The 21,914-nt window shown below is 38.9% G+C and overlaps 1 protein-coding gene and 1 long non-coding RNA gene across 2 annotated transcripts in view; one reads left to right on the forward strand and one right to left on the reverse strand.

Moving 5' to 3' along the window:
• Positions 1–13,647, forward strand: part of LOC111557534 — a 38,623-nt gene extending 24,976 nt beyond the window's left edge. Inside the window, exon 3 of the long non-coding RNA XR_006588600.1 lies at positions 11,807–13,647. This is a non-coding gene — a long non-coding RNA (uncharacterized LOC111557534). The remainder of the gene's footprint in view (positions 1–11,806) is intronic.
• MEGF9 (multiple EGF like domains 9) overlaps positions 1–21,914 on the reverse strand; it is an 89,142-nt gene that overhangs the window by 7,776 nt on the left and 59,452 nt on the right. The window contains exon 3 of the mRNA XM_023242649.2: positions 9,574–9,713. Coding sequence (XP_023098417.2) covers positions 9,574–9,713 — 140 coding nt within the window. The remainder of the gene's footprint in view (positions 1–9,573; positions 9,714–21,914) is intronic.

Below are 21,914 nucleotides of genomic sequence, written 5' to 3' on the forward strand. Positions count from 1 at the left end.
AAGACCTCTTTAAAAAAGAATGACTTTTCATAGTTGGGATACTGTAATTAGATAAGTGAACTAGAACTATATGTATGAACATGCATGAACCTTAAAAATAATGCTGGTTGAAAAAAGCAATCTGCAGAATGATAGAGAACAGGTGGAGAGTACTTACCTATCTTGTAAAATTTTAAAAACTGTACTAAGCAGTTGGATACACACATAATATTGGTAGTAAAAATCGAACGTGAACTAAGAGAGCACAGTCAAATTTTATGCTCTGTTTGTCTTTATGGAGTGAAGGAGGAAAACGAGTCCAGGGGAAAAAAACCAGAGAGGGCTCCCAACTTTATTTGTAATTTCTATTTCAAATATATAACTATATACATATTACGCAAAATACCAAAATGTTAATATTTATTAATTCTAGGTGTAGGTACATGGGTATTTGCCATATTATTTTCCATACATTTTTATATTTTAAAAATTCAAGATCAGAGGAAAGACAATGAATTAATAGGGGCATCTGACTAGCTCAGTTGGTAGAGCACGTGATTCTTGATCTTAGGGTCATGAGTTTGAGCCTCATGTTGGGTGTAGAAATCACTATAAATAAATAAATAAGAATGAATGAATGAGTGAATGAATGAATGAATAAATAAATACTTTTAAAAGCTGAGCTGACAGCACAGAGCCCGAGACGAAGCTCAAACCCACAAACCATGAGATCATGACCTGAGCCAAAGTCAGACGCCTAACCGATTGAGCCACTCAGGTTCCCCATAAATAAATACTTTAAAAAATACACAGTTGGTTAGCAGAAAAAATCAAAAGGAAAGAGGAAAGCCAAGTTACGTGTTTTGTAATACTATTCCTTTGGTACCCTATTAGAGAAGATGTTCTATAGACACTGAAGCAGCATAATGTCTGAAAACAGAAAATGGAAAAGTGTGATGCAATTTACATCTCCCTTTTTTTTTCCAGTTTATTTATTTATTTATTTATTTATTTATTTATTTATTTGGAGAGAGAGAGTGTGAGAGAGTGGGGGAAGGGGAGAGAGAAGGAGGGAGAGAGAATCCCAAGCAGGCTCCACACTGTCCACACAGAGCCCAACGTGAGGCTCCAACTCATGCACCATGAGATCATGATGAAACCCAGAGTCAGCCACTTAACCAACTGAGCCACTCAGGCACCCCCACATCCCTTCTTCAGGAGGCCACATATACGCACAGGACCTCTTCGAACTGCTATTACAGGAGTGACAACATGTGACAGAAACCTAGGGAGACAATGAAGTTTTACCTGATAAGCTAAACACAATTAAATGCTCAGGCTCTTCATAAACAGTTACATTTGATTTCTTTTCGTTACAAGTGAAATATTTATGAAAAAGGGGAGAGACACTGAGGTTGCGAAATAAAATAATGTGACAACTGGGGCAAGATTTGGAAAACCAAAATAATGACAAAGGTATTAACCCACATGGCACATCTCAATTCTTAAGTGATTATGGGACAATTGCCCCAAACTTCATGAACTGACAGGGAAAGACAGCTTCAAAAATTTATTATCTGAACACTGAACTTTGAACTAAATCAAATTTGCATGGAAATGTCACTTTTAATCATACAATTTTTTTTAATATTTTATTTTTAAGCGATCTACTAACTCAACACAGGGCTTGAACCCACAGCCTCATGGTCAAAAGTCACATGCTCTACCCACTGAGCCAGCCAGATGTCCCTAATCATATAATTTTTTAAGGCTCATTAGTGTTAATGATACTTATCACACATATAACAAAGTAGCAGTATATCCTCATACAGTGATAAGCATGTTGGGTACTGATTTCTTTCCAGATCTTATATCCTGATCCTTCTTTAGCTATGTATTTTTGTGACACTAAAGATAGATGAAAAAAATACATATGAAGAAACTGCAGATTTTGGCCCTACAAATAAGATCATCTTAAATGTCAAAGTGTTCTGCAAGTTGGAAAAGTCAAAACCTGCATCATGGGTAATATCTGGCCATCTGCTCTCCCCCTATTAAAAATGTGCAATGGAAATACTTTTTAAGAAAGCAAGTTCTGATAAAGTCCTGAACTTTAAAAATGCCTCAAAAAAGTTAATAATTCTGTAACAGAATATGGATGTTTGGGGCAAGATGTGTTCCAATAACATGCCATTTGCACGTGACTAATGTGGCAAGAAAAGGTCACAGTGCTATTCTTTTTTCTTTCTTTCTTTCTTTTTTAACATTTATTTATTTTTGAGAGACAGAGTGTGAACGGGGGAGGGGCAGAGAGAGAGGGAGACACAGAATCTGAAGCAGGCTTCAGGCTTTGAGCTGTCAGCACAGAGCCTGACACAGGGCTCGAACCCACCAACTGTGAGATCATGACCTGAGCTGAAGTTGGATGCTTAAATTACTGTGCCACCCAGGTGCCCCCACAGTGCTACTCTTATTAAAAAATGGTAAATATATACACTATTAATACTTTGCTTCTACAATGCTACTGGACCTGCATGCTTAGTGTTTTGGGGCCTTTTACCATTTTAGATAAGGTCTCAAGCCTTTGTGTTTATCACAATATAATTGCATTCTCTTAAACCCTTTATATTAGAATACAAATTTATTTAATCATACAATTTATAACAATTAAATTTTTTTTTCTGGAAAAATTTATTTCTATTTGTTTTATGCCATACCCTGCAATAAGTCAATGAGGAAAAAAATAACCTTATGTGGCAAATATGTTGTCTCAAAAGGAAAGATGAAAATAAGTATAATAACAAGACTCATTACACTGCTTCAAAAATAGCATGTACCTGGAACAGTGCTACAGAGAAAGAAAATTAATAAATTAAGTACAGACAGACACAGACACAACAGAATGCTAACAAGAGCTATGAGGGCAAGGCCAATAGTCCTTTTGGGTCTTTCTCCTCTGATTTTCATGTGTCTCTGGTATGCATGTATCCCTTTTATTTTTACTGTCTTGATGTTTTTCTTTAAAAAAAAAAAGTTTGTGTATTTATTTTGAGAGAGAGAGAGAGAACACACATGTGCACGAGCCAGGAAGGAGCAGAAAGAGAGAGAGGGGGAGAGAGAGAGAATCCCAAGCAGGCTCCACGCTGTCAGCGCAGAGCCGTATGTGAGGCTCAATCCCATGAACCGTGAGATCATGACCTGAGCTGAAATCAAGAGTCGGATGCTTAACTGAGCCACCCAGGAGCCCCTTGTCTTTATTTTTTTCTGATTATAAAATTAACACATTATAAACTATATCACATGTGTATTATAAAAATATTTCAAGAACTCAAGCAAGTTTAAAACATTCCACGAGAAGCCTGGAAGAAATTCTTTTATAATAAATAACCATAAATATCATAACCTTCCAGATCCATATCCAGGAGGTACTGATAGTGTGAATTTGCTTTTCTAACAGCTTAGAACTCCTCTCTGGGAGGCAATAGAGCATAAGAAAACCGGAACAGTATTTAGTGTCAGACCTGAGTTCCACTCCCAGCTGAACCTCTTCCCAGTTGTGTAACCCTCCGTAAAGAGCTTCTCTGAACATCACTTTTCTAAGCTGTAAAATGGGATCATTCTTGAGCTAATGATTTCATGTAATGTGAATGTTTCAAAGGGCAAAAAACCATTCCATAAGACAAATGTTTTCTCTTTATGCTTCAGTTTCCTCATCTATAAATTAAGAAAGCTGCACTAGATGAAATCTAAATCCCCTTTAAAATCTAAAAGCTGAGGATCTTTCTTTTACGATAAATGATATATGAAAAATAAGCTGAAGTTTAACTTTGTTTATTATACTCTGCCTGGAACCTCCCAAAATACAACAATTCTGCCTTAAAATTCACATTCTCTTTGCTGAAAGATGGCCAAAGGAGTGGATTACTATTGAAAAAAAAGAAAAGAAAAAAGAAAAGGGAATGAGAGCTTCCTGAAGATGAGCTCATGCTCGCTGGCTAGGCAGCAAACAAATCTGGTGAGGGTAACCAAGAAAACAATCAGTCAAAGAAAAGAATGTGGGGCTCCTTTCCAACGAAGTTCAGTGACAATGCTTTGAAAACATAAATCGCCACCTGTAGAAAGCCTTGTCCTTATTTATTTTACCATTTCGTAGTTTATGTACAAACGTGTCAGAAGTACGGTAATGTGCTTTGTTGTGGGAAGAAATGCCTGATCCTCTCTATAGACAGGAGGCCCACTTCCAACCTGTCCAAAAGAAAGAAGGCCAAGCCCAAGTGAACAAGGGAGACTGACAGAAGATAAGGTCAGAGAGAAAGGCAGAGGTCCAAAAATGTACAGTCATGTCAGCCCTAGAAAGAAGTTTGAATTTCATTCCGAGAGGGAGGGGAAGCCATTCGAGGATTCAAGCAGGGGGATGGCATGGATCTGGTCTTACATTTTAAAAAGATCACTCTGGTTGTTACGTGGTGGGGTGAGGATCTGGGGTGAGAGGGCAAGAGAGGAGGCAGAGAGATAAGATGAGATCAGAGAATGTCACGGTAGTTCAGAGAGATGACGGGGCCTTGCACAAGGATGACAATAACAAAGGTCAGAAACAGTGGTCAGGTCCATGGTGTATTCTGAATGCTGGGCTGACAGACCTTGCTGACGGATTTGATGTTTGCTGCAAGGAAAAGAAAGGAACCAAATATGACCCCCAGGCTTTTGGAGTGAGCAACCGGCTGAATGGTGTCAGTCACCAGAATGAAGCACACTCGGGGTAAAGGCAGGCTTGGCTTCCAGGGTAGAGGAAAGAGTTGTTTTGGATGTCTTAGGGTTCTGATGCCAATTAAGGCATTCCAGTGAAGATGACGAGTGTACTGTTGGACCCTTGAGTGTGAAGATCGGGGGAGAAATGTAAATCTGGTCGTCGGCACCAGGTAGACGGCATTTTAAATTAAGTCTAGGGGACTGAATGAGACCAGTCGAGGAGAGTACAAATGGAGGAGGCAAACAAGGCAAGGACTGAGCCCTGAGGCACTCCAGCGCTTTTCTTGAACAAAGGAAGATCCAGCAGAGCTGACTGAGAAAGAAAAGAAAAGAAAAGAAAAGAAAAGAAAAGAAAAGAAAAGAAAAGAAGAGGAGAGGAGAGAAAAGAGAAAAGAAGAACAGAGAAAAGAAAAGGAAAGGAAAGGAAAGGAAAGAAAGGAAAAGAATGAACCTGTGATATCCTAAAGAGAGGACAGTTATCAAGGAGTGATGGAGGGGTCAACTCAGCCAGGCTGAGGCAAGCTGCTCACCATGAGACACTATGAATCCATGAAAGCGCCTTGAAGTCTTAAAAAGTGCACCACGTGGACATAAAGTTCTAGTTTAAAAAATAATAGTCCTTCCACCTCCACTTCAATGTAAATATATGCTCAATAAAGAAAATCCAGACAATACAGGAGAGTACAAAGAAGAAAAAAGTCATAAGAAATCTGTCATTAAGATTTTGAATACTTTTCCTTAAAATCTTTTTTATGTATAGAAGTTTAACTTTTGCTCTTTAAATAGTCTAAATATGTGGCTATGTCATTCATGCCCTGCTTTTCTCAGTCTCTCATGTTGTTATACACAGTTCTTTTTCTTTTTTTTTTTTTCATGTCTATTTATTTTTGAAGGGGTGGGGGGAGGGGCAGGGAGAGAGGGAGACACAGAATCCGAAGCAGGCTCCAGACTCCAAGCTGTCAGCACACAGCCCGACGCGGGGCTCGAACCCACAAACTGCAAGATCATGACCCGAGCCGAAGTCGGACCCTTAACCACTGAGCCACCCAGGTGCCCCTGTACCATTCTTTAAAACATTTTTTTTTTTATTTTTTTTTTCAACGTTTATTTATTTTTGGGACAGAGAGAGACAGAGCATGAATGGGGGAGGGGCAGAGAGAGAAGGAGACACAGAATCGGAAACAGGCTCCAGGCTCTGAGCCATCAGCCCAGAGCCTGATGCAGGGCTCGAACTCCCGTACCGCGAGATCGTGACCTGGCTGAAGTCGGACGCTTAACCGACTGCGCCACCCAGGCTCCCCTAAAACATTTTAACGACAACTTCATAGTTGCCTTTTATTGATTGCTTATAATGGGGCAGGCACTGTATTAAAGGCTCCATAAATATATTGCACCAAATCACCACAACAACCCATTAGACTGTTACTGTTATCATCCTGCACTTCTAGGAGAAAAAACAGGCTAAGTAATTTGGCCGAGGTAAAGTCAAGATTGCACTTGCTGTGCTCTTAACCGCGTACTGCCAAGATAACACAATCTGCTTCATTCCTTGTTGATAGAAATGGGGTTGTCTGATTTTTTTTAGCATCATAACTACCACTTTAGTAAGCATCTTTGAACACAACATTTTTTTATTAATTTAGAATTCTTTCTTCAGAATAGACTTCTGGAAACAGAATTTCTGGATCAAGGAGGTATTTTTAAGACTCCTAAATACATTGTGAAACTGTTTTCCAAAATGTTTTTCCCCAGTATATTTTAACACAAAAAGGTTACCTTAAAATCTGCTTCATCTAAATCACAAGGTATAGAAAAAGACTACAAAGGGGGAAAGTAAGGACTGTGAAAACATAGTAAGTGGCCACCAGAGGGCAGCCGTATCCCAGCGCTGTTGAAAAAAATCTTTGAGACAAAAGGAAAGACTGTATGTTAAGCTTGCAGTTTTAAATCAAGTATTTGCATCCCTTCACGTTGAATTCCACTTTTATTATATTTATAAACAGAGAAGCCATTTATTTCTCTTATTACTAACTGATTTTGGAAATCGCAATCATGGGAAGGATTTCTTTTTTTTTTTTTTTTTAATTTTTTTTTTCAACGTTTATTTTTGGGACAGAGAGAGACAGAGCATGAACGGGCGAGGGGCAGAGAGAGAGGGAGACACAGAATCGGAAACAGGCTCCAGGCTCCGAACCATCAGCCCAGAGCCCGACGCGGGGCTCGAACTCCCGTACGCGAGATGGTGACCTGGCTGAAGTCGGACGCTTAACCGACTGCGCCACCCAGGCGCCCCGGGAAGCATTTCTTTTGCCTTCAATTATCTCTAGCAAGGACAGGTTGGGATTTACTTGCCATTAAAGACATATCTCATTGCTGCAAAGAAAACCAGACATGAGATCAGCAGTGTAGACTGCTTCCTTACTGGACAAGACCTGAGGAGAAATTTACATCAACTCAGTAGGATGGAACTTTCCTGTCGTTAACCAGGACTGAAATTTATCTTTCCTCTGTGTGTTTTTCCATTCATTTCTTCATTTACCCAACAAACATTTAGTGAGTACTTATACGTGCCAAGCTCCATGCTAGAGACTGTGTACAATGATGAACAAAACTAGCGTCGCCCCTACCATCATGGAACTTACAATGGAGTAAGTAAGCCAAACATGACTCATAATCACAAATAAACAGATAACTATAGACTATAAATACTATGACAAAAAATACAAGTGCTTATGAGAGTGCATAACTGGGAACCATCATTCAGCCTGGAGTGTCAGGAACCACTTTCTAAGGTAGTAAACTACATGGAAGTTGGAAGGCCTGAAGGAACAATATGATTTAATAAGGCAAAGGGGCTAGCAGTGGGGTAGAGGTGTATTAGAAAGACCATTCTAGGCAGAGGTAAGATCACAAATGAGAACCTTGGAGAAAGGGAACACAGCCTGTTTTAGGAACAGAAGCCAGTATGACTGGATCACAGACAGTAGAGAGAAAGAAAAGCACGAGAGAGAACCAGTAAGTAGCCAGGGACCAGATCACGTAACAGAAAAAAAAAAAAATGATAACACTATTTCTGCTAAATCAGTTTGTTTCACCATGGACAGAGGACTAAAATGAAGAATAACCTTTCAAGGTGCCTGGGTGGCTCAGTCAGTTAAGCGTCTGACTTCGGCTCAGGTCATGATCTCACGGTCCGTGAGTTCAAGCCCTGTGTCGGGCTCTGTGCTGACAGCTCACAGCCTGGAGCCTGCTTCGGATTCTGTGTCTCCCTCTCTCTCTGACCCTCCCCCATTCATGCTCTGCCTCTCTCTGTCTCAAAAATAAACAAACATTAAGAAAAAAAAATTTTTTAAAGAATAAACTTTCAATACAGGTTTTTCCAGAGTACTTTCAATTTCAAATATTCTGCAACCTTACTTTCATAAAAACACTTGTACTTGTCTGGCTGGTTTGTCCTGATTTTTCTGTTGGGGAAAAAAAGGTTTCCAAGGAAGCATTTCTAGTCCTTACATTTAGGAAAACTGACCATTGGAAGAGTTCATTGTCTTTAGTTTTTAATAGTTTGCCTCAATGTGGTTTTCTTTGCTTTATACCACCTGGGGTTTGCAGAGCTTTCTGAATCTGTGGGCTGATGTCTTGTACCGGTTTGGAAAATTCTTGGCCATTATCTCTTCAAATCTTGCTTCTGCCCCAATCTCTTTCTCCTTTCTTTCTGAATCTCCAGTTACATTTATGCCAGTCTTTTTAGCTGTGTCTCACATGTCTTCCTGCTCTGTTCTTTCCATTGTATTTTTTTTCTCTGGGCTTCAGTTGGATATTTTTAGCTGAGCTGTATTCAAGTCTACAAACCTTGTCTTCACCGTGAATAAACGTTTGTTAAACCCATGCTATGAGTCGTTCATTTCAGATGTTGTATTTTCCAGTTCTAGTTCAGTTTTGTTTTTTTAAATAGATTCCAATTCTCTTGAAATTTGCCTCTTTTTACCTATTTTCTGGGTTTCCCCTTATTTTCTTAAAACATTAACTTTAGTTATTTTAAAGGCATTCTCGGCTAACTCTAACATCTGGATTATCTGTGGGTCTGCTTCCATTGTTTATTTTTTCTCTTTATTTTTGGTCACATTTTCCCTCCTCAGCATTGTCAAGTGTTTTTTATTATATGCCAGATACAGTGTATAGAAGAGCCACAGATGACCTGTTTTCTCTGTGAGGCAGATATAATGAGGGAATCATCTCGACCCAATTAGAAGTTGAGATACGTTGAAGATGGGCTGCAATCCCAGTACGAGTCAGTTCACTTATGGTTCATCACTATATCTTGGTCATAGAGTGGGTGGGTCCTCGGTGGGGCCAGCCCAGGTCTCACTCCACGCACTTCAGAATCTGCCAGTGTCTTGAGAGAGAGAGGTTTGTGTATGGTAACTGGGCCTCTCTTTCTAAAGGGATTTTGTCTCCACAGCACAGTAAGACTTAGAGACTTCTTAATACTTTTTGGGCCAGCCTCTTGTCTCTTGAACAATCAGCTAACGTCCTGGGAGGAAACTGGCCTAGTCTTTAGGGCTCCTCTAGTTTCCAATCCATCACACAAGTCCCAAACAACTGCCAAAAACTCTTCTTCTGTCTCTTTCCTCAAGAAGAATTTCTGCTCCTTCGCCTATGACCAGAATCAGCAAATGTCCCCTGGGAATAAAGTGGCTGGTGATCATCACTTTACTTAGGACGAGGTCTACCCCTTCTGGAATTGTAGTTCATATTGTCTTCTTTGCTTCCCAACCAACATGATTCGTGAAATTTATGAAAAGAACAATGGACTAATTACACAACCAACTTAAGGAAAGCACGTACCTGTGAGGGCATCACAAGTGGCAGACCGATTATTACATTGGCAGGGCAAGCAGCCACTCTTACTAAAGTCATAATATCCATCTTGGCATCGATCACATGTAGAGCCGGTGACGCCCACTTTGCACTGGCATTTCCCAGAACTGCAAATAAAAGCAAAGACAATGAGCAAAAGTAAAGTAAATCAATTTGAAAGTTTTGTTGCCCAACATCCCAGCATAGATGATCTTAACGTAGAAATATTTCAACTGGATTCTAATTACTAGAATTATTGTGTTCGTTTTTGTTTTGAATTGGAAGTTGAGTGACTTCATGACTATATAAATTCAGTTAACATAGTAACACTAGTCATTTGTGACAATTTAATCCTCTGCACTTAGGCAGGTTAAAATAATGATAAAGGAGTCATGGGAACATGCATCCCTAATGCTTAGAAATCTTTGTTTAGCAAGCACTGGGGCATAGAACTGGTACCACGGCTACATCTCATTCCTGGATCATTCCACAGTTCCATCGGCCTCTACCCTACCCAATACGGAGAAGAGAAGAACCACCACCTGGTCTTCATCCAGCCTAGCCTCTGGCTGAAAAACATGGAGACTACAATCTTAATGAATGCATCAGTTAATATCCATTGAGATGCTAGAAATAATATAATTTTCTACTTTAGGTCTAGGCTATCTTAAAATCATATTTCTGATAACTAAACCGGAATTCACAATTAAGTAAACAGGATTATAATGGGGACCCCCATTGCTTTCTGGATTAAATCCATATAAAAATTCTAGATTGTCAACCCCAAAAAGAAAACTAAAATCTAAAGTAAGAAACATAGGGGTGCCTGGCTGGCTCAATTGGTAGAGCACGTGACTCTTGATCTCGGGTTTGTAGGTTTGAGCCCCACATTGGGTACAGAGGTTACTTAAAAATAAAATCTTTAAAAATAAATACGTAAAGTAAGAAAAATACCTTATTTAACAACGTGACTCTTCTTTATATGCTTATTCTGAACCTAAAACTTTTAGACTTTACCTGAGTATATTTTGGCACCAGTCATAATGGATGGGAGACAATTGAAGATAAAACTGCTTTTCAATATAATATTTTTAGAAATTCAGCTCCTGACAGTGAACCCCCATGGGGTTATTACTTTTAGTTCAAGAGCCCAGGCTAAAATTGTTAATACTTACATGGTTCTTACACATATGAGTTGAAGTAATCCCCTGATAATTCCCATATTCCTATTGCTATAATAAAAATAGAACTTCCAACTTTGAGAGTTCCTGGAATTCTCAGCTGAACTTTGCAGAATGGAGGTGAAGCAACTTCCAACCATGTGTATTCTACTTGTAATATACAAACCTAAGGTTTTGTGTTTTTTTGTTTGTTTGTTTTTGAGATATGCCTCTCTTGTTCGTCAGCATCCCCTGGGCTAAATAATGAGGCTTTCACCCTCCATCCCTAAAAAATTCTCTTGAGCAGCTAGAGTCAAAGTTTACTTCTCTCTCCTACGTACAGTTCTCTGCACTGTCCCAGGCTGTGCCAAAAAGGAGTAGAAAAGCAGAAAAACAGTTCTACATGGAATATTTTTAGGGCTTTACTCAAACAAAAATCAGTCCAGAAGGGAAAGGAAGCCAGGCTTATGTAAATAATATCTATTTTACATATTTCAAAGTCTTGTATCCTGAAAAGTTACCCACTGAACTCTGTATTCCTCTATCAAAGCTGTCTAGTATATAGGTTATGCAATTGCTTGACTAACAAGTAATTTTACAAAAAACGTGAAATGGAGGCATCTGAAAGCAGGAGTCATGCTGCTGCTGAAGATGATGATAAAAATAATGAGCCATCATTTGTTGACGGCCTATGTCAATAAACATATATATGTTCTCTAATCCTGAAAGTAACCCTACTAGGTGGAAGTCATAATCCTCGTCTTACTACTGAGGGAAATCGGGGTGGGGGAGGGGCTGAAGTATTGTCCACACCTAGTAAGTCAGGCTGATTTATACAAAGCTAGACTTTTCTTACTATACCATGCTACCTGCCACTCCCTAAGCCTGAACCTAAATTTGTACAAGAAATTTGCCTGCCAGATAACTCGATAGCTACTTGGGTATCAAGCTTCGTTCTGTAGATTCCAGTCACCACAATTTACCATTTATTTAGGTTCTCACCCCAGTGAGCTGTTTCTGCCTTGCCCAGAATAAACTGTGGTCTTTTTCCTTACTTTCAGTAAATTTCAGGTCTTCCTCAACAGAAGCTAAGAGTTCCCACTGCTTGAAGAGAAACGGCAGCCTAGCAAAGTCCAAGGTTCCCAGAGATGTAAGCCCAAATATGTTGATGCTTAAATAAAATTTATACTGTTCGTAGTGCAGAAGACCAGGCTTGATTTTAGACAAGCAACAGAAATGTACATTACCAAGTAACGTCTCTTAAGTAACTTCACAAAAAAGGAAAACGAGAGGAAAAACCCCACCGCATACACTTACACCGTCTTACACAAGAATATCCCAAGGTACTTAAAGATCTATCAAAGTAAATCTGTATTCATCAAATATGAAGTGCAGGAATATCTTATTACTCAACAAGAAGGAACTAGTCGATTTAAGTCTCGCTCGACTGTCAGAAAATTATAAAGGAAATAATGTGCTTTCCAAAGAGTTGCTAACAACAATTTATTAGCCAATTTCCAAGGCTCTTAGAAAGTTAATCAAAATATGTTTGTTCCTCATTTCTCTACATGGTTAGATTATTCGGCATTCGGAAGAATAAACAGTTACTTTTAATGACAGTGTTTGCCGAACTCACCAACCTACAAGAAAAGGATATTATCTTGGAATACCTAATCACTTCGTGATATCTCATAATCATAACGTGGCCAGTGCTCTCAAAGTGGCTGCTATTCCTGTAAGTGGACTTCCCCGTCATAATCCTGCTCTGCGCACTCAAAAGACCGATTTAAGCAGTCATCTTTCTCCCTGGAGACGGTGCTCCTTAGTTGCTGATGTTAAAACAAACAAACAAAAAATCCATGAGTGGCTTTATGGATCCTGATAAAGTGGATGGCTAGTCTAGATAGCATGCTTCACTTTTCCTGGGTAGACTTTAAAACAATGGGAAAGGAGCTGTTTTCTCTCTCTCTTTTTAAATATAGAAGGGAGTGGGAAAGTTTGGTTGCGAGACTGCACTAGGGGGTGCTTTCCATGTTACTCATGGCCCACCGCCAATTTCTGCATGTATAAGAATTAAATCACTCAGCAAATAGAAAGCTTTCCCTGTGTGTGACTTCTTTTACAGAATAAAGCCTTTACAACACCCCCTTTCATGGTCTCCCTCTGTTAGAGGCTGTTGAATGCTTTTTGAAGCAAAGGTCAATGATATAAATGCAATGAAATCAAAGACAGGGGGAAAAAAAGTCCTGTTAACAGACCACTTATGTGTATCCATAGATTTGAAATGAAAGGACCAAAGACTCATAGCTTCATGTCTGGCAAATAAGGACACAGAACTAGATTTCGAACAGAAGTCAGAAATCTATTCTACTGAGATCAACTAACAAAGGATTTAAGATAGAATTTGCTCATCTGGTGTCGCTTTTACAGACATGGGTTAGTTACTCGTTAAGTACTAATAGAGTATGGAGAATTACATCAGAAAGACGAATACAGAAGTATTTATAAAGAAAGCACAAGCATTGTGGAACTATGCTGTACAACGTATAACTAAGCATATTCTATACATTTCTTAAATTATCCCAAACAGAATTCTCAGATTTTCTTATGGTTGTTAAGTACTTAGTTATAAAATTTATCACATTCGTAAGTGTGAACAACTAGTACAAGGCTTGAACACTGAAAAATGATCTCTTAAGGGGTGCTTGGCTGGCTCAGCCAGAAGAGCACGCCATTCTTGATCTTGGGGTCATGACTTCTAGCTCCACGTTGGGTGTAGATTACTTAATTAAGTCAAACTTTAAAAAATTATCTAGATGAGTAGATGGAAAGTCTCCAGGATTTCCATTATTTTATAACACCATTGACTAGCACGGGAAGGGTGGAACATAAGAGGGGAAGTATCCGGGCCTATGGAAAATTCATCGCCTGAGGAGACCAAGAGCTTGGTTCATGTTCTAGCTGTGCTGGTCACCAGCTGGGACCAAGTGCATCTTCTTCCTTAGACGCACAGGATTCTCATTTGCAAAATAAAGACGAGTATACCAAACTTTGTAGGGTGACCGTGGGAATGAAAGACAACATGCCCAGGGCACTCAGCACAGTATCTGGCATATAATCGGTACTCCAGCATGAAAGCACTAGGAAGGTGATGACAGGAATCGTGGGTCTTGATTTTTTCCCGAGAATTCTAAGGAAAATGGGCTGGAGTCTCTAGACAAGGCTAAGTTATTTACTTTTAAAATTCCATTGGGGCGCCTGGGTGGCGCAGTCGGTTAAGCGTCTGACTTCAGCCAGGTCACGATCTCGCGGTCCGTGAGTTCGAGCCCCGCGTCAGGCTCTGGGCTGATGGCTCGGAGCCTGGAGCCTATTTCCGATTCTGTGTCTCCCTCTCTCTCTCTGCCCCTCCCCCGTTCATGCTCTGTCTCTCTCTGTCCCAAAAATAAATAAAAAAACGTTGAAAAAAAAATTTTAAATTCCATTAACAAACCTGGAAAAACTGCAAGAATATAGGGTAATCGTTAGTATGGAGCAAAAAGGTGGCTATAGGAAAAGAGAGCACATTGTGAAAACCTGGGAGAAATGGTTTGGGGAAAGAAAATTTTTTTAATTGAGAAGGGAAAGGATCTGCAAAATCCTACATAAGGTGGGGCCAAAACCAGTGAGACCCGAGGAGTTTTTGAACACACTAGCTAATTGGTTTCATGTTTTTCTAAATTGTTAAATGTCTTGGCGCCTTTTGTGCTGTTTATCTATGTTCTTCCTGAGAGTTACAAAATATCAATTATATGTGCGTGGCGTATCTTTAGATAACATGTGATCAATTTGGACTCAAGCAGTCACAAAATAACTAAAAAGATACAGTTCTAATTGGGGGAAATTAATTTATTTGTGGTTTTCCACAAGCCTCGCTTTTCCCCCTTCCTTCCCCCTCAGCGCTCATGTTGGCACTCTGACATGGAAAGAACGAGAAACAGAAAAAAATAGATGATCAGAGGTATCGATTTTCCTCTATCTTTTCTTTGATAGCTCAAAACAATTTAGTACACGTAGAAGGAGACTGAAACTACTACTTAAAACATAGTATGAAAGGAACAGAAAATTGCTGATTATAAAGTCTCTCAATGTATTAAAGATATTAAAAGGAAGCTGGAGAAAGTTTTACTAACTAGAAAGTCTTTACATGGGAAAACACAGAAACTGAGAAGTTGTTAGCAATTCTGAACTTCATGTTTGTGTCATGGTTTTGTAAAGGTAATAAAAAATTAGTTTCTCCTTTTGGTTATGAAAGAAACCCAGTAATTGGGCATTTTGGCAAAAAACCATATGCATTTTGTGTTCCTCTGTCTTTCTACAATCATGGAAAAGACCATTATGCAATGAGCAAAGCTCCTTTGCTGGACAAAAAAAAAAAAAAGATAGCTTTATTGTTGAAAACATTGGGCCATTATACTAGACATTCCTTGTATTTTTGAGGGCAAATAGTCTAAAATATTCTTAGAGGAAATCCATATTCAGACAGAAATTCTTAACACTCAAAAAGGGTATTGCTTAAGTGCAAAAATATTTTCTGATAGCTGATCTTACCAAAATCAAATTTAAAAGCTTATTTGAAAAGTCAGAAATAAACCTTAATGGCAAAAAAATAGAAAGTGTAATATTTCCAGAGCCATAACTTGGAAGCCTTAACTTAATTCAACTAGTAAAGTTCTTTCTCATCGCCTTCACTTTTTTTAATGGAATACAGCCATAAGAATACTCAAGCCCACACAATTACTCCATTATTTGAAAGAGACTTCTGCATTTTAAAAGTCATTTTGAAAAGAGAAAAAGCATGAGGTTTCAGTATCATCTCCTAGAAAAGAAGATGGTTCTCAAATATGTCAACATTGTGTTCTTTTGTAACCATTGTAAAAGATTTGTTCAATGAAAGGGTAATTTTTTTGAAAAATTTTTTTTTAATTTCAATTCATCAGTTAACATACAGTGTAATATTAGTTTCAAGTATACAATATAGTGACTCAACACTTCCATACATCACCCTGTGCTCGTCACAACAAGTGCGCTCCTTAAACCCCATCACCTATATAACTCATCTTCCCCACCCACCTCCCCTCTGGTAACCATCTCTATAGTTAAGACTCTGTTTCTTGGTTTACTGCCTGCCTCTCTCTCTCCTCCTCCTCCTCCTCCTCCTCCTCCTCCTCCTCCTCCTCTTCCTCCTCCCTCTCCCCCCCACCCCTTTGTTGATTTGTTTTGTTTCTTAAATTCCTCATGTGAGCAAAATTGTATGGTATTTGTCTTTCTCTGGCTGACTTATTTCACTTAGCATGATACTCTCTAGCTCCATCCATGTCATTGCAAATGGCAAGATTTCATTCTTTTTTATGGCTGAGCAATATTCCATGGTGTGCCTACACCACGTCTTCCTTATCCATTAATCAATCAGTGGACACGAGGGCTCTTTCCATAATTTGGCTATTGTAGATAACCCTGCTATAGATATCAGGGGGCATGTATCTCTTTGAGTTGGTATTTTTGTATTGTTTGGGTAAATACCTAAGCAATTATTGGATAATTGGGTAGTTCTATTTTTAACTTTTGTAGGGAACTCCATATTTTTTTCTAGAGTGACTGCACCAGTTTGCATTCCCACCAACAGTATAAGAGGTTCTCCTTTCTCCTTATCCTTGCCAACACCTACTGTTTCTTGTGTTGTTGATTTCAGCCATTCTGACAGGTGTGAGGTGATAGCTTATTGTAGTTTTGATTTGTGTTTCCCTGATGATGACTGATGTTTGAGCATCTTTTCATGTGTCTGCTGGCCATCTGTATGTCTTCTTTGAAAAAAATGTCTAGCCATGTCTTCTGCCCATTTTTAATTGGATTATTTGTTTTTTGGCTGTTGTGTTTTATAAGTTCTTTATATACTTTGGATACTAACCTGAAAGGGTAATTATTAATACTTGATTTGTGTACATGCTGTGTTCCAAAAATTAACTTGTAGCGCCTAGAATTTAGACCTCACGGAAATGACAGCATAAGTGGTGGCTTAGTTTCCAGACGAGCAAACAAAAACCTCTTTAACTCAAACATACTGAGATTGACAGTGCTAAGGACCAAGTCCTTTAAACCCAAGTCCTAAACTTTTGAGTTCTAAACCTGTTGGGGATGAGGTAGTCAGAGGCAATATTAACACTTACAATATTAACATTTACACTGTGGGATCATAAATGAAGTGCATAGCACAATACTTACATATGGATTAGTTATTTTAGTTCTTACAATAATTCTATGGCATTCATAAGTCTCAATTTTGCCACTTTCTAGCTACTTGATTATTGAGCAAGTTTTTACATCTGAAAAATAAGAATAATGATCCCTGTTTCAAAAGATTGTGGAAATTAGTTAAAATTACATATTGAAGTGCCTTCCGAATATGAGTAGCTCTATACATGGCCAAATATTAATACTCAACATCCCCAATCAATAGAGTTTCAGTGACACGAACTGACTCAATTTTCAAGGTCACACATCCAGAGGGCAATCAGAATTAGAACCCAGGTCTTCTGCCTTCTAATACCTGGCTTTTTTCTCTCTCCTTTATTTTATGGATTACCTCTGTGTATTTAATGAAAGCAAGACAGAAGGATTTAACGTGCTCATATTGATAGACTTGCAACGCTCCTGGAAAAGGTTTCTTATGTTAATCTTCTCCTGGCTCAACTGTCAGTTGTTTAAACAACTCCTCTGACGAATGGGATTTTAAAGTGATTGCCAAGGAAATGACACATTGCTTCTGATCTGTGTCAATCCAATTCTCTGACGTGGGAGCACTCTTTTCCTACCTGCAGCTGGCACTGTTGTGCAAATGCCCCGATGCTGGCCAGTTTCCGTGCAAAGCTCCTCACCCCTAACAGCTTTATTGATAGAACCTTGCAATGCTTTTTTTTTTTAATTTTAATTTTTTAAAATTTACATCCAAATTAGCATACAGTGAAACAATGATTTCAGGAGTAGATTCCTTAATGCCCCTTCCCCATTTAGCCCATCCCCCCTCCCACAACCCCTCCAGCAACCCTCAGTTTTTCTCCATATTTATGAGTCACTTAATGTTTTGTCCCCCTCCCTGTTTTTATACTATTTTTGTTTCTCTTTCCTTATGTTCATCTGTTTTCTCTCTTAAAGTCCTCATATGAGTGAAGTCAAATGATTTTTGTCTTTCTCTGATGAATTTCACTTAGCATAATACCCTCCAGTTCCATCCATGTAGTAGCAAATGGCAAGGTTTCATTCTTTTTGATTGCCGAGTAATACTCCATTGTATATATATATACCACATCTTCTTTATCCATTCATCCGTCGATGGACATTTGGGTGCTTTCCATACTTTGGCTATTGTTGATGGTGCTGTTATAAACATGGGGGTGTGTGTGCCCCTTTGAAACAGCACACCTGTATCCCGTGGAGAAATGCCTAATAGTGCAATTGGGGTAGCTCTATTTTTAGTTTTTTTAGGAACCTCCATACTGTTTTCCAGAGTGGCTGCACCAGCTTGCATTGCCACCAACAATGCAAAAGAGATCCTCTTTCTCCGCATCCTTGCCAACATCCGTTGTTTGCAATGCTTTTTTAATCTTTATTTTTTAACTGTGAAATATATCATTCATTCAGAGGCAGGTAAGTTTAAAGACAATGGAATGTAAGAAAGAACACCAAACTGAACAATTTCATATCCACTAGACAAGACATTTGAAGCTCCCCCTTCAACTTCATTCCCTTCTCTTGCCCCAGAAGCAGCTAAGGGTTTTAGTCAGTTCAGCTCTGTTAGAGGCTTATCATTTCTATATGTATTACTAAATAATGTATCAGATAGTTTTGCCTGCTCTTAAACCTTATATTAATAAACATCATGTATTCTTTGATTTACTTTGTCCCATACAGTATTATGGTTTATCGATTTATCGATATACATTTGTACAGCTGTAGTCACTCTTTTTTCACTGCTGTATTGTATTTTATCATATGAATATAACCCTATTGTATTCATTCTTGTAGACATTTGGGTTGTTTTCATTAGGCAGTATAGATAGCACCTGTATATCTTCGGGTACATATGAGCATGCTTTACTCTAGAGTATATACCAAGGAATAAAATTGCTAGGTAGTAGCTTGTACAGCACCAACATACAAGGCAATGCCTGTTTTCCAAAGTGGCGGTCACAATTTGCACCCCTATTAGCAATGGAATCATGGTCCCATTGCTCTGTATCCTCACCAACACTTGATATCACCAGCGTTAAAAATTTTGCCAATCTGGCAGCTCGAAATGGTATGATACCGTGGTTTTTAAATACATTCTCCAGATTAATGAGATGGAACATGTTTTCAAGTTTACTGGCCATTTAAGTTTCCTCTTCTGTGAAAAGTCTGCCCAAGTATTCTTTTTTTTTGTAAAAGGATAATTGACATATAACATACTAGTTTCGGGTATCCAACATAATGATTTGATATTTGTATACATTGAGAAACAATCACCATAATGAGTCCAGCTACCGTCTGTCACCACACAGAGCTACAATTTTTTTCCCACCTATTTCTGACGTTAATTTGTAGATGTTCTTTATATATTCTTGAAAAATCTATCCCTTGTCAGTTTAATGTGCTACAATTATCTTCTCTCGGTTTGAGGCTTGTCTAGAAGTTGTATATTTTAACAAAGTAGCTAACGTATAAACACTGGCGTTAGACTACCTGGATTCAAATCCTGGCTTTATCACTTACTAGCCATATGACCGCAAATAAATTACTTAAACTCTTTGTGCTTCAGTTTCCTCACTTGTAAAATGGAGAAAATAATAGTCTCTCTCTCACAGGTTTGTGAAGATTAATTTAGTTAGGATGTGTGAAGCAGGCAGAACAGTGTCTGACACATAGTAAAGACTATGCAAGTACTGCCACTACACTCACAGGGTCGTTGAAGTGTGTCACTAAACTTCAGTACCTACTCAGCCATATGTGAAATATCTTTATACACATGGGGTGTTTCTGGGCTTTCATTTCTGTTCTATTTATCTGTTTGTCTCTGAACCAACTTTTCCCCTCAAGTTTTTCATATAAATGTTTTTAAAAACAGAGACACGTTGGAAGGACTGTATTCTCAGCATCTGCGTATAGATTTTGCTTTTATCTAGCGCTCCCCTAATCCCTTCTCCCATCTTCCAACGCTCAGCTATGCTCACCTTGCTGTTGTTCAGAAACGCTGTGGATGTTTCTGTATCAGACACCCTGCACCCACTGTCCTTTCTGGTAGCAATAGCCTTCACCCAGGGGACCCATGAGGCATGCTCCCTTACTTCTTTTCATTATTGATTCAAATGTTATATTCTCAACAAGGCCTTGGCCAGCCACAACATCTAAAATTACAATATCTCTTACTATTTAATATAATACATATTTCACTTCCATTGTTTATTAAATCTCTCCCCATCTAGAATGTCAGCTCTATGAAATCAGGGGGTTTTATCTGGTTTTCTTTTTTCTCCACCGTTATATAGCCAGGGCCTAGCACAGTGCCTGGCACATGATAGACACTCAAAATTTTTCCATTTAATGATCAGTTAATCTGGTTCCAAAATCTATGTATGCTTCCCTCATTAATTCATGATGCCTTCTGAGTACAATATTTGTCTTCAATTTAGTCCATTTAATGTTTTCCAAGTACCTAATCTTGATACTTTATGTTCCATTGATTGATTGATTAATTGATTGATTGAGAGTGCGAGTGGGGGAGAGGGGCAGAAGGAGAGAGAGAGAATCCCAAGCAGGCTCCATGCTAGCACAGAGCCTGGTGTGGAGCTTGACTGCACAACCCTGAGATCATGACCTGAGCCAAAAATCAAGAGTCAGACTCAACTGACTGAGCCACTCAGGTGCCCCACTTTATGTTACATTTAAGTAAACCTCTCAGAATCCTTGAAATAGGATATTTATTTCAGGTTTGCAAAATGAGACATTTAATGACTGGTACGTGATGGGCCAGTCAACATTGTAAGACATTGATCTTGATCCCTTGGATTTGTCCTTTGAAGGGCAAAAAAGAGCAGAAAGGAAAGACAGAATTTACTAGCCCTCAAAGAAAAGTCTATTTTGCTTAAGCCCAAGCCTCTTTAGCTTGTATGGTCCTCATATAAACAAAGAACAGAGACTGGAATGCCTCAAACAGCCTCCTCGTTATTAGTTCTGGTTTTCCTCTGGGTAGAAGTTGACCTCAGGTTTTTGTGGGCGACACATTGTCCACTAGATCAGTGGTTCTGATTGCTAGGCCCTATCTCAGAATTTCTGATTCAATAGGTCTCGGGTTGGACCCAAGAATTTGCACTTCTAACCAATTCCCAGGTTATGCTGATATTGGCCTGAGGACCATACCTGAAGAAGCACTGTAGTAGATTAACTGGAAAAAATATCATTATACTCGTTTCACTCTACTTTTTATATTCCTAGCCCCTGACTGATAAAGCTGCTTGATTTCCATCTCTGAGCTTACTGCTTAACTCTTAATTCGGTGTTAGTTCTGACGTAAGAAGAGGGTACTTAAGGCAATCAACCTCAGTGAATTGTCATTAAGTCCCATTCGCTACTGGTTCCTTTGACCTTAGTTCTCTATAGTTTAGATGGCTGAATTATAACTACTGTCCCGAATTTCTCAATGCTTGGCTCCTGGTCCCAGTGGTCCTATCTTCCCACTTCCCACCCCGATGACTAGGTTCACAACACTTACTTCTAGATCTCCCATATGTCAAATGCCTGTCATTTGAGCCATTTAAGCCCCAGCAAGTCAAGTGGACTCAACTTTGATATTTATAATATCCTAATTCCTGACTTTCAAATGATTCTCTATGGATGCTCTCAATACTCATGTTGCCTTCTTCTATACAATATTTAATTTCATTGTAGCCCAGCTCTGATTTACAGATTTATGTCTCTATTGGCCACTCCTTAGGTTGATGAATCATGTTCACCCATACCTACACCTACACTTACACTGAGACTCACAATGCCATATCTAATCTTGCCCATTCCATTTTAGGGTACAGTGGGGAGAGTCTTGGAGTCAGATAGACATGGGCTCAAATCTAAGCTCTACCATTTATTAATTATGCCATATTG

The sequence above is a fragment of the Felis catus genome, chromosome D4 (assembly GCF_018350175.1).
Source record: "Felis catus isolate Fca126 chromosome D4, F.catus_Fca126_mat1.0, whole genome shotgun sequence".
NCBI lineage: Eukaryota > Metazoa > Chordata > Mammalia > Carnivora > Felidae > Felis > Felis catus.